Consider the following 12,258-nt stretch of genomic DNA (forward strand, 5'->3'; position numbering starts at 1 on the left):
CAGTCATCCTCCTAGCACTAAGTCTCATCATGATCGGCCTGGATGATTGAGAAGTCCACAGAAAGCACCACATAAAGACAAGCCTCTCAGACTTTTTCATCTCTAGAGACCTATACTTCATTTTAGCTGCTTATTCCATTTCATATACATCATGGTCTCACCCTAGATTTTCTATCGTTTGTTAACTATTTCATTTCTGTAATCATAAATTCAAATATTCCACTTTTAATAACTTCTACTTTCTAACTTTCCAATTCTTCAACTACTCTCATTATACCTCACCGAGATCTCTAGTCCCTAACTGCTTCTTCTATCCTAACAACTTTACTTTCTCTCTACAGTTAAAACCCCAAATTCTTCATGTCAACACATGCCATTATCTGTATCATTTACCCAGTGGAAATCCAACTGAACCCCAACCATAAATAGTTCAATTCTTCTCTATAACCATCAGACTCTGGAGGACTGACAGAGGAAGTTTTAAGTGCTATATCAAATGCAACCTCGATGCTACCAAGTAATTTTATTTCCAAAGCTAGAGCTCTCTTTCAACAGACGTTATTTCAAGTATCCTCCATGTCCCTTACCTTTTAAGTCCTTAATTCTTCTAATCTCTTTTTCAGTAGACATTGGACTTCACAGGAAAACGAGTCTTTCTAGTACTAATCTACTAAATTTATCTGAGACTATACCTGGCCTTTTCTCTTTTTTCTTCATTGGTGTTCTTGGACATTATATCCCTTTTCCTGTGTCTCAGCACTCTTAGCCCCATCTCTTACTACTCTTCTTGCATCTTACTCTCAGGTACAATCAATGTTCTCCCTCTGGAAATTTGTGCATGTGCTTCGGTTTTCTCCACCCTTCTCATTTATGTGATGAACTTCTATTTACCCTTGAAGTCCCAAATGTGGCTTTCAATGTAAACCCCCAAGTCTGCGTTTGGTACTCCTTTCATGTGCTCCTACAGAATTTATGAGGTTAAACTATGATTGCTAATCTGTTCATAGTCTTCATCATACTGATACTTCCTGGAGGGTAGGAAGTACCTGTCTTACTCGTTCATCTCTTTAATCTAGCAAAGTTCCTGGAATATAGAATAGACATTCAAACCCTTTGTTGACTCAGTGAATAAAAAAGCAGTGAATTAATTTTTAAACAAAAATATATTAATGAGCCATAAAGATGAACAAAGAGCTGATAAATATTACAACACGGATAAAACCTGAAAACACTGAGGTAAGTGAAATAAGCCAGACATTGAAGGACAAACACCATATGATTTCACTTGTATGAGATATCTAGAGTAAGCAAATTCATAGAGATAAATCATAGATTAGAGGTTAAAAGGGGCTGGAGAGGAGAGGGGAATGGGCAATTATTATTTATTGGGTACAATTTATCTTGGGGGTGCTAGGAAAGTTTTCTAAATAGTGGTGATGGTTGCATAACACTTTGGATATAATTAATGCCACCAATTTGTACACTTAAAAATGGTTAGAATGTCTATTTTTAAGTTACATACATATTTTACTATAATAAAAATGTATTAGTCAAGTTTACATTATAAGCAACACAACAAAAATGCAGAAACCATCATTACATAAAGAGCAAAGCTTTAGTTACCTATATAATAAATATCATGAAACAGGTTTACTACGAGAATATCAGTGAGAAAAAGAATTGTAAAACTTCTTTTAACTCACCCCTTGTCATCTTAAAAAGAAAGAAATAAAAAGCAACTTTTTTTTAGTTGTACATTCATACCAAATCAAGGCATTTATAGGAGGAGGGTTGTGAGTAAAAATAATGCAGAATAATACTAAATCTACTCAACAGTTACTTACCAACATTTACAAGTATTCAAATTCAACTACAATAGACTTTCTCATATTAAAAGACAAGAGTATATTTAATGTTTACAACTGTATCAAAACAAGTTAATATGGGAAGGAAAGAATGACCTGGGAAGGACAGAGAAAAAATGAGTTTTAAAAACTAATTTATTACCTGGAGATACTTCCTCTTTCTGTCTCACAGTGTGGTCTTTTGTGAATTTCACCCTTTGATGAGCTCTGATGCATGTCTTGCAGAGCCATTCAACACACTCTACGCAAAACCCATTAGCTTCTGCATTGTCCTCACAGCTTGTACATACCTAATAAAAAGAAACATGTCCCATCAATTTTTAAGAATAAAGAAAAGGTGGTCTCACAACTAACCACACATAAATGAACCCATACTTACTAGTTGAGTAGTCTTAGGCAGTTTACTTAGAAGGTTCATCTTAAAATAATGGCAATAACATGAACTTTACTAAGTGGTTATGAAGAATAACATGGGGGAAGTCAAACATTATTGGAATAATCACACTAATACAAAACTACAAATTGAAAAGTGCCATAAAGGAAAGGTATGAGAAACTATAAAAACATATGATGGGGAAAAGTCATCTTTGAGTAGGGTTCAAGTGTTGGGAAAAGTGAAGAGAGATCACCCAGACAAGGCTTTCTCTAAAGATAAAGATAAGAAAGCTGAGTCATCAATTACTGGTGATGGTCTTCTAGACAGAGAGAACAGCATGCCAGATCAGCAAAAGGGCAGGTATTTCTGCACAGAGGGAAGTAGGAGCCCTTTGCAGTGCTACAAGTGGAGATGAATGAAGGAGATTTGGAAGTAAAACTGACTGGTTTGGAGGATACACTGGATATGCGAGATGAAGAGACAGCAAGAGATAGTACCTTTCCCCCCAGCTTGTATAACTGTGTAGATGTTAGCCCTATTTTCTAAGAACAGATATTAAAGTTACACAATACATAAACAGTCCTCATAACACCATTTATGATTGGGAAAAAATGTTTTCCCCTCAGTCAGTGGTTTACATTAGTCAAATCCCAAATATCTGGATAATACTTCCACAAACCCAAACTTTCTCTTTCTCAGTTCTTGCTTTTAACCTTTCTAACATCATTTGATGCCACTCTTATGTCCTAGAAATAATTTTGATTCCTTGACACTTCCACATCCTCTTATCTCCTGGATTGCCTCTCTGGATCCCACCACTACTCTTTCTCCTCTGGATTCTGTAAATTTTTGCTAGGTTTAAAGACTGGTCTCATCCATTCCCTCAGCTTCAACTATCACCTCTATAAGGATGTCACCCAAAACTTAATCTCTACATTCTGCAGCAAAAAGGAGTAAGGGATTTCTATACATACTTTTAGGGAAGGATGTCCACTATAAAAAGTAAAACCAAAAAAGCAAAGTGTTAAAGCATACCATATTACTGCTTATCTAAGAAAGACGCAGATGAGCTGGAATGACTTATTTGCTTAAATCTTTAAAATAACATAAAATTACTTATATTATAAAACAATATTAAAAATGCAAGGATAAACCATAAAAGAAATCAAACGGTTAGCTGTAAGATAAGAGAAAATATAGGGTAGGTGAAGATGGAGATAGAAGTTTGAGTTCCCTGAAAACATTCTGTTTCATAGATTTTTCTTTGGAACCAGTATATGAATATTTTATATGTAGTTTCACAAATTTCAAATTAAAAAAAAAAAAAAAGTTCAGTTCAATTCAATCGCTTAGTTGTGTCTGACTCTTTGCGACCCCAAGGACTGCAGCATGCCAGGCTTCCCTGTCCATCACCAACTCCTGGAGCTTATTCAAACTCATGTCCATCAAGTTGGTGATGCCATCCAATCATCTCAGCCACAGTCCGCTCCTGGACTCATTTTTCCTGACTGTATAGACCTTCTCCATCTTTGGCTGCAAATAATATAATCAATCTGATTTCAGTATTGACCATCTGGTGATGTCCATGTGTAGAGTCGTCTCTTGTGTTGTCGGAAGAGGGTGTTTGCTATGACCAGTGCATTCTCTTGGCAAAATTGCTAGCCTTTGCCCTGCTTCATTCTGTACTCCAAAGCCAAATTTGCCTGTTACTCCAGGTATCTTCTGACTTCCTACTTTTGCATTCCAATCCCCTATAATGAAAAGGACATCTTTTTTGGGTGTTAGTTATAGAAGGTAGTGTAGGTTTTCATAGAACTGGTGATCTTTAGCTGCTTCAGCATTAGTGGTTGGGGCATAGACTTGGGTTACTGTGATATTGAATGGTTTGCATTGGCAACGAACAGAGATCATCTGTTGTTTTGAGAATGCATCTAAATACTGCATTTCGGACTTTTTTGTTGACTATGAGGGCTACTCCATTTCTTCTAAGGGATTCTTTCCCACAGTAGTAGATCTAATGGGACAGGGGTGCCTGGTGGGCTGCTGTCTCTGGGGTCGCACAGAGTCTGACACAACTGAAGCAACTTAGCAGCAGCAGCAGTCCATTTTAGTTCATTGATTCCTAAAATGTCAACGTTCACTCTTGCCATCTCCTGTTTGACCACTTCCAATTTACCTTGTTTCATGGACCTAACATTCCAGGTTCCTATGTGATATTGCTCTTTACAGCATCAGATTTTACTTCCATCACCAGTCACATCCACAACTGGGGGTTGTTTTTGCTTTGGCTCCATCTCTTCATTCTTCTTGGAGTTATTTCTCTACTGTTGTCTAGTAGCATATTGGGAACCTACCAACCTGAGTTCATCTTTCACTGTCCTATCTTTTTGCCTTTTCATCCTGTTCATGGGGTTCTCAAGGCAAGAATACTGAAGTGGTTTGCCATTTCCTTTTCCAGTGGACCACGTTTTGTCAGAACTCTCCACCATGACCTGTCCATCTTGGGTGGCCCTACATGGCATGGCTCATAGCCCTAAAAAAAAACTAAAGCCCTAAACAAAACCATAAACAAAAGCAAAATGAAACAAATGAACCTGCCTATCAAGTGGGTGACTTAACCATATAGAGAAGAATTACTTAAGTAACCTTAAAACATGATGATTTGGTTGAATATCTCCAGTACATACATTTAGTAATTGTTACCTTGTTTTCTATTTTGACAGAGACAATTCTATAATTTCTACTTTCAGTACCAACTCTGTCTTCACTCTTACTCTGCAAGTCTCATTTATGCTTAACGAGCTGCTTCCACATTAGATTCTAGTAATAGGTGGTACTGGAGGAAGACTGCAATGCCAGAGGAAAAGATCATCTTAGTTGGCTTCCTATTTGCTCAACTTTTCATCTACAATTCTAGATTTGACTTAAAAATGTCAATATATCCTTGATATATTTTTCCTTTTTCCTTCCTCTTCTAAAAATAAAAAAGCATTTGCTGAATCATTCTCTTGAAAATCATAGAAAAATTGGCCAACAAAGTGCTCAGGAGCATCCATATTGTGTTCTCTAAATACCATTTCAGACTAAAAGGAACCAAGGCTCTCAGAAGAACCAACTCCTGCAGGTTGCAGGTATAGAGCAGAAAATGAACAAGATCTTGTCAAAACAGAAAGCAAGGAAGATAGCAGTGACTACTGGGATTGTGTTGGAAGGACTCAGGAATCCTCACTGCCAAGATGGCACAAATTTGAGCACCAATAAGAATAACTACAACACATTTCATGTTAATACTCCATGAGTTAGTTCATAACAATAAGCACACACACCACTCGTTAGTCACCTCTGAAGAATGCTAAGAAAATAAATCACTACTCTAAAATTTAGCAACTCAAGGGAAAGAATTGAGCATTTATCTACTTTTCCTGTAAACCTAAGAATCAATGAAGGATGCTTTTCTCTTCCTATTCCAGTTGATAAATAAAGGAGAATGACAGAATGAAAATGTCATCCTTTTTCAAAGTCTGAGTGAAATATGGAATCCTGGCAGTGATCATTGATGGCCATTAACATCAGAAAAAAGACAACCAAGCATCACAATCTTTCTGCTTGAAAGACACACAGACATATGGATGGACATATTCTTATATCCTCTTACCCAGTGGGACTCAAATATAAACCAGCCTCTACATTTTTATCACCAGTTTACACAAAATACAGCAGAGAGGGAAGCATGTCAAATGACTTAAGAGGTGCACAAAATTCAGAATAAGGCTAATTTTACTGGACTAACAACCCAGTTTACCCAGCAAATATATTAAAAGGGAGGAAAAGAAAGCCAAGCAGGGAGAAGGGATAATTTGAAATTAATTAAAGATATGCTTGAGACAAACCAACAAAATGCATGATAAGTTCTCCAGTATTCTAGGCTGCCACATTAAGAGGAAGCAAGAGACTCAAGACTTAATACACTTACCTGATTAGACTTTTCTACTGTACTGCTGGGAACCTCAGTAGTGTCCTTCACAAAAAAGTTATCTATGATGTGTCTCTCTGCACACTCTTGGCTGCAAACGGGACACCGAATGACTCCAACTGGGAAAGACAAAATTGTATTTTTAACTTTTTTTTTCATTGACACATAATTGACATAACACAGTAAGTTTAGGCTGCACAACGAAAGAAATCGATGTCTGTATATATTGCAAAACGATCACCACAAAAAATCCAGTTGAAATCTGTCATTGTACACAATTACAAGTTTGGTGTTATTTTGGTGGTGAGAACTTAAGATCCACTCCCCTAGCTCCTTTCATATATGTGATAGTTTTATGAACTATAGTCCATACTGTACATTACATCCCTAGGACTTATTTTATAACTGGAAATTTGTAACTTTTGACCCTTTTCACCCATTTTGCCCACCCCCAACAGCTACCTCATGCAACCACCAATCCTGTTGATATCCATAAGCTCACATTCTAAGTTTTAAAACAAAATATGGAGTCCTAACCCAACACATCTCATCCAAACTGCGAATGGGTTCTTTTACAGGTCTACTATCTTCAAATTTATACCTGTTGTTACTTAACATAAAGCAATTCACTTTTATGTACATATATGAATTTTACACGCAGGTGCACCATGTGTGTATACATATAGTGTGTGTGTTTATGTGTATGTCCCACACTAGTATATTAAATGATGAAAAAATGCTCATAACTTTAAATGAGATGCTCTTCTAAATAAACATCCCCTCAGGCTATTCTTTTTATTGTTTAGCAACTTCTCTCAGAGAGATATGCAGAATCATATGGACCCTCCTAAAGGAATTAGAGTTCTGGTTGTCTCTGGACCTACAAGATCGGGATTGCTAAAAGTGGAACACAGACACACTTATTTTGTTTAAAATGTCCATGGGAATTCAGAAAACACTACATTTGCTTCCTTTAAGTGCAAACAGTGTTCCTTTGGGAGAGGGGAGATCTTTCACAGTGCTTGTCCTGTGTCCCTTTGTGGGAGTTGTGAAACAATAAATGAATGAATTAAAATCTAAATTTTAAAAATCTTAATTAAAAAAACTAAAACTATTTCACAATAATAAAAAAAATATATTAAGTACTTAGGAGTAAAGTTTTGAAAATGTGTAAGGCCCCTGTGTAGAAAAATGTTAAGCTATATTTAGAATCATTAACAAAAAATACCTAAGTAATGAAAATACCATGTTCTTGATGGTAAAGGTGCCAAGTCTCTCCAAATGTATCTATAGATTCAATACAGTTATACACATGACAGATGTGGCGCTAGAAATTGGTGGGAAAGGGGAGGAAAACTTTTCATGCTGCTACAGCTCTCTACAGTGGGAGAGGGATGAAATTAGATCCCTGCTGCTGCTGCTGCTATGTTGCTTTAGTCGAGTCCGACTCTGTGCGACCCCATTGACAGCAGCCCACCAGGCTTCCCGTCCCTGGGATTCTCCAGGCAAGAACACTGGAGTGGGTTGCCATTTCCTTCTCCAGTGCATGAAAGTGAAAAGTTAAAGTGAAGTCACTCAGTTGTGTCCAACTCTAGCGACCCCATGGACTGCAGCCTACCAGGCTCCTCCATCCACAGGATTTTCTAGGCAAAAGTACTGGAGTGGGGTGCCATTGCCTTCTCCAGAATCAGATCCCTACTTGACTTAATTCAAAATTTTGGATAGGACAGATGAAGAAATTTAAAACTTTCATGAGGAAATAGAGGAAAGTATCTGTGTAACCTTAGAGCTGGAATAAGTTTCTTAATCAAGAAAACAAAAAGCAAGAGCACAAAGGAGAAATGAATGAATTCAACTTCAGTAAAGTTAAGAACTACAGTTAGGCAAGAGATTACCACGAAGAAAATGAGAAAATAAGCCCTCAATTGGGAGAAGGTATAGATAGAACATAGAACTGACAAGAAATCAGTAATTCAAATCTGTAAAAATGTGGCAATGCACTTCACAGAATAGAAAGATTGAATAAACATACTTTTCCTTATTCCAGATAAGCACAGCTAAAGACTCTACACATTCTATACAAAACTGAGAAAGGCAGAGAGGAGGCAGACTGTCTAGAGACCTCAGGACCTGAGGAATGACAATGGTGAGTTCGCTGGGTTTTCTTTTAGCCTCATATATGCTAAAGTGGGAGCTCATGAAGCTGTAGTCTCAGAAACACCAAAAGGTAGTTAAAAAAAAAAAAAATCCACAAAAGGGTGCTCCCTCTACTCAAAGGACCAGGAACAGGGCAGTCTGGCAAGACAGAAAACTGAGGCCTAACCACCACAGAAAAAAAGTATTTCCTCTTCTACCAGCAAAGGTCCAGTGGGAAGCTTCAGCTTCTACCCTGGCCAAGCAGAAACCAGCTGCCCCCACCATTCCCTGCTGCCTGTGTCAGAGAAGCCTGGTGGGGAGCTAGGGCTTTGGTCCTCACTGGGTGGTAACGAGGCCCCCAGCAGTGTCCATGGAGATGACGTGAGGAGCCTAAGCGTTTATGTCCAGAACAGTAATCAGGTACTCCCCTGCCTCCAGGCTGAAGGCCTGGTGTTAAGTCCAGACTTCCATTGCTATTTATCAGTAACCTCCCTCACCCCTATATCCCTTCTCCTTTGATGTGTCAATGAAGAACAGATGAGAAACACTAAATAGGCACCCATACCCCTACCATCCGGGGAGGTATTAGCAGTGCCCAGTGGGAGCATCAACTTCCACACCATCAACCAGTGAGGAGGAAGATCTCTCACCAGGACAGCAAGGGATGCAGCGCAAGAAACTTAAGACTTCAACCTCCACCTCACAGAAGCAAGAAATAATAAATGTAAGAGCAGAAATCAATGAAATTGAAAAACTGAAAGTCAATTCAACAAAAAGTTTGTTATTTAAAAAGGTCAATAAAATTAACAGACCTCCAGCAAGACTGATAAAGACAAAGGAGAAGACACAACTTACCAAACATAAGGAATAAAAATGGGGATATCACTACAGACCATAAGACAGCAAAAGGATGACAGGGAAATACTAAGAACACTACTCACACAAAATGACAATATAAATGAAATGGACCAATTTCTCAAAAGGGACAAACTACTATAAAATAATTTGAACAGCCATTTAATTATATGGAAATCAGCTCTAAACAAAATTAAATACTAACAAACATGTATAGTACTAGTATGCTGAAAACTACAAAATTTTGGAAATCAAAAGAGATCTAAATATATGGAGAGACAATGTTCATGGATAGAGATAATCAATGTAGTAAAAAGTAATGTGATCTACCAGTTAAACAGAATTCCTAATAAAATCCTAACAACATTTCCTTTTGCAGATATAGTCAAGATTGTTTTAATATTTATATTAAAAGGCAAATGCACGATAATAGCTGAATGGATAATGGAAAGGAGAATAATAAAGAATCACTATCCAATTTCAAGACTTACATAGCAGCAGTAATCAGGAATGTCCGTTATCGAACATAGGATAGACACACAGGTAAATGAGAAAGCATAGAGACTTGAAACAGATCTACACAGGTAGGATTTTTGCACCTTTATGCTGATTAACTACAAAATGTTGATAAGAGATACTGTTCATGGATTGAAAGATTGTTGTTGTTCTTGTTCAGTTGCTCAGTCATGTCTAACTCTTTGCGACCCCGTGGACACCAGGCTTCCCTGTCCCTCACCAACTCTTGGAGCTTGCTCAAACTCATGTCCATTGAGGTGGTGATGCTATCCAACCATCTAGTCCTCTCTTGTATCCTTCTCTTCTTGCCTTCAATCTTTCCCAGCATCAGGGTTTTTTCTAAGGTGTCGGCTCTTCACATCAGGTGGCCCAAGTATTGGAGCTTCAGCATCAGCCCTTCCGATGAATATTCAGGACTGAGTTCATTTAGGATGGACTGGTTGGATATTCTTGCAGTCCAAGGGACTCTCAAGAGTCATCTCCAATACCACAGTTCAGAAGCATGAATTCTTCGGCGCTCAGCTTCCTTTATAGTCCAACTCTCACATCCATACACGACTACTGGAAAAACCATAGCTTTTACTAGATGGACCTTTGGTGGCAAGGTAATGTCTCTGCTTTTTAATATGCTGTCTAGGTTTGTCATAAATCTTTTTCCAAGGAGCAAACATCTTTTAATTTCATGGCTACAGTCACCATCTGCAGTGATTTTGGAGCCCCAAAGAATAAAATCTGTCAGACTTTATTTTCTTGGATTGAAATGCATCACAGTAAAGACGTCACTTCTCGCAACACTGGTCTGTTGGGCTAAGTGTATTCCTATCAGAATCATAGCAAGATCTTTTTGTAAATATAGATAAGATTATTCCAAGATTTATGTGGAAAAGGAAAGGAACTAGAATAGGTAAAACAATTCTGGAAAAAGGAAAATACAGTGAAAAGAATCACTATCCAATTTTAAGACTTACATGCAGTAACTTAGACAGGATGGTATTGGCAGGGTATATGCATAGATGAATGGAATAGAATACAGCAGCAAGAAGTACACCCACACAAGTGCAACTCATTGTGACAGAAATGTGAGAACAATTCAGTGGAAAAGGGAAGACTTTTCAACAAAAGGTTGAAACAACTGGGTACACATAGGAAAAACTGGACTTCAACTTAACCTTCACATTTTATATAAAATTAACTCAAAGTGGATCAGTTTTAAATATTAAACATAAAACTAAAATCTTTGGAAGAAAACAGGAGAAATCTTGAGAACATAAGGCTTGTTGAAGGTCTTAGATATATCAAAAACCCAATCCATAAAAGAAAAATATGGATGAATTTGATTTCATCAAAATTTAAGACTTTTGTTCTGCAAAAGACCTATAAAGAAGATGAAAAAACAAGCTACATGCTGGGATAAAATATCTGCAAACCACTGATCTGACAAAGGATTCACATCTACAATGTATAAAGAACTCTCAAAACAAAAACAACCCAATTAAAAAATGGACAAAATACACAGAGGATATGCAATACCAATAAGGTATGGACATGGCAAATACGCACGTGATAAAATGCTCCACATCAATAGCCATCAGGTACTAAATACAAATTAAGATCATGATGGGTTATCAGCACAGAGCTATTAAAAAATGTTGAGATATTAGATCTCTTACACATTCCCACGGAGAGTGTGAAATAACAGAGCCATTCTGGAAAACAGTCTGGCAGTTTCTTAAAAAAACACTAAACATAACATTTATCATATGAATCAGCAATCTCACTCCTGAGCAGAAATAAATTTAAGTTCACACAGAAATCTGAACTGCCACTGCTGCTATTTAGTCACTAAGTTGTGTCCGACTCTTTTTCGACCTCGTGGACTTCACAATCTTAATTGTTACTTGAAAGGACCCAAATCTCCTTTAATAAGCTAATGGTTAAATAAACTGTGGTACATCCATACCATGGGATAACAGTTGCAATCAAAGGGAACTAATTATTGATAGACACAGCAAACTGGATGGATCCTAAAGGCATTAGTGTGAGTTTTTTAAAGAGTCAATTTTGAAAGGTCTTATGAATGATCTTACATAACATTCCCCAAATGACAAGAATATAGACATACGAAACAGATTAGTACTTTGCCTGAAATTAGGGACAATGTGGCCTGGGGAAAGAGGGTATGTTTGACTATAAAGAGGTAACAAGAGGGAGAGCTTTGGTGATGGGATTGTTTGGAACTGTTGTGCATCTTGACTGTGAGGTTATATGAATCTAAACATGTGATTACTTTGTAATCATTACTTTGTCAACAAAGGTCCATTTAGTCAAGGCTATGGTTTTTCTAGTGGTCATGAGAGTTGGACTGTAAAGAAAGCTGAGCGTCGAAGAACTGATGCTTTTGAACTGTGGTGTTGGAGAAGACTCTTGAGAGCCCCCTGGACTGCAAGGAGATCCAACCAGTCCATCCTAAAGGAGATCAGTCCTGAATATTCATTGCAAGGACTGATGCGGAAGCTAAAACTCCAATACTTTGGCCA

General features: G+C 37.5%; 1 protein-coding gene across 2 annotated transcripts in view; it reads right to left on the reverse strand.

The window, feature by feature from the left end:
• TRIM24 (tripartite motif containing 24) overlaps positions 1–12,258 on the reverse strand; it is a 116,210-nt gene that overhangs the window by 59,870 nt on the left and 44,082 nt on the right. For both annotated transcript variants that reach the window (XM_027538885.1, XM_027538886.1), the window contains exons 2-3: positions 6,215–6,333; positions 2,008–2,155 (exon numbers count right to left, since the gene is read on the reverse strand). In XM_027538885.1, the coding sequence (XP_027394686.1) occupies positions 2,008–2,155; positions 6,215–6,333 (267 nt within the window). The remainder of the gene's footprint in view (positions 1–2,007; positions 2,156–6,214; positions 6,334–12,258) is intronic.

The sequence above is a fragment of the Bos indicus x Bos taurus genome, chromosome 4 (genome assembly GCF_003369695.1).
Source record: "Bos indicus x Bos taurus breed Angus x Brahman F1 hybrid chromosome 4, Bos_hybrid_MaternalHap_v2.0, whole genome shotgun sequence".
Taxonomy (NCBI): domain Eukaryota; kingdom Metazoa; phylum Chordata; class Mammalia; order Artiodactyla; family Bovidae; genus Bos; species Bos indicus x Bos taurus.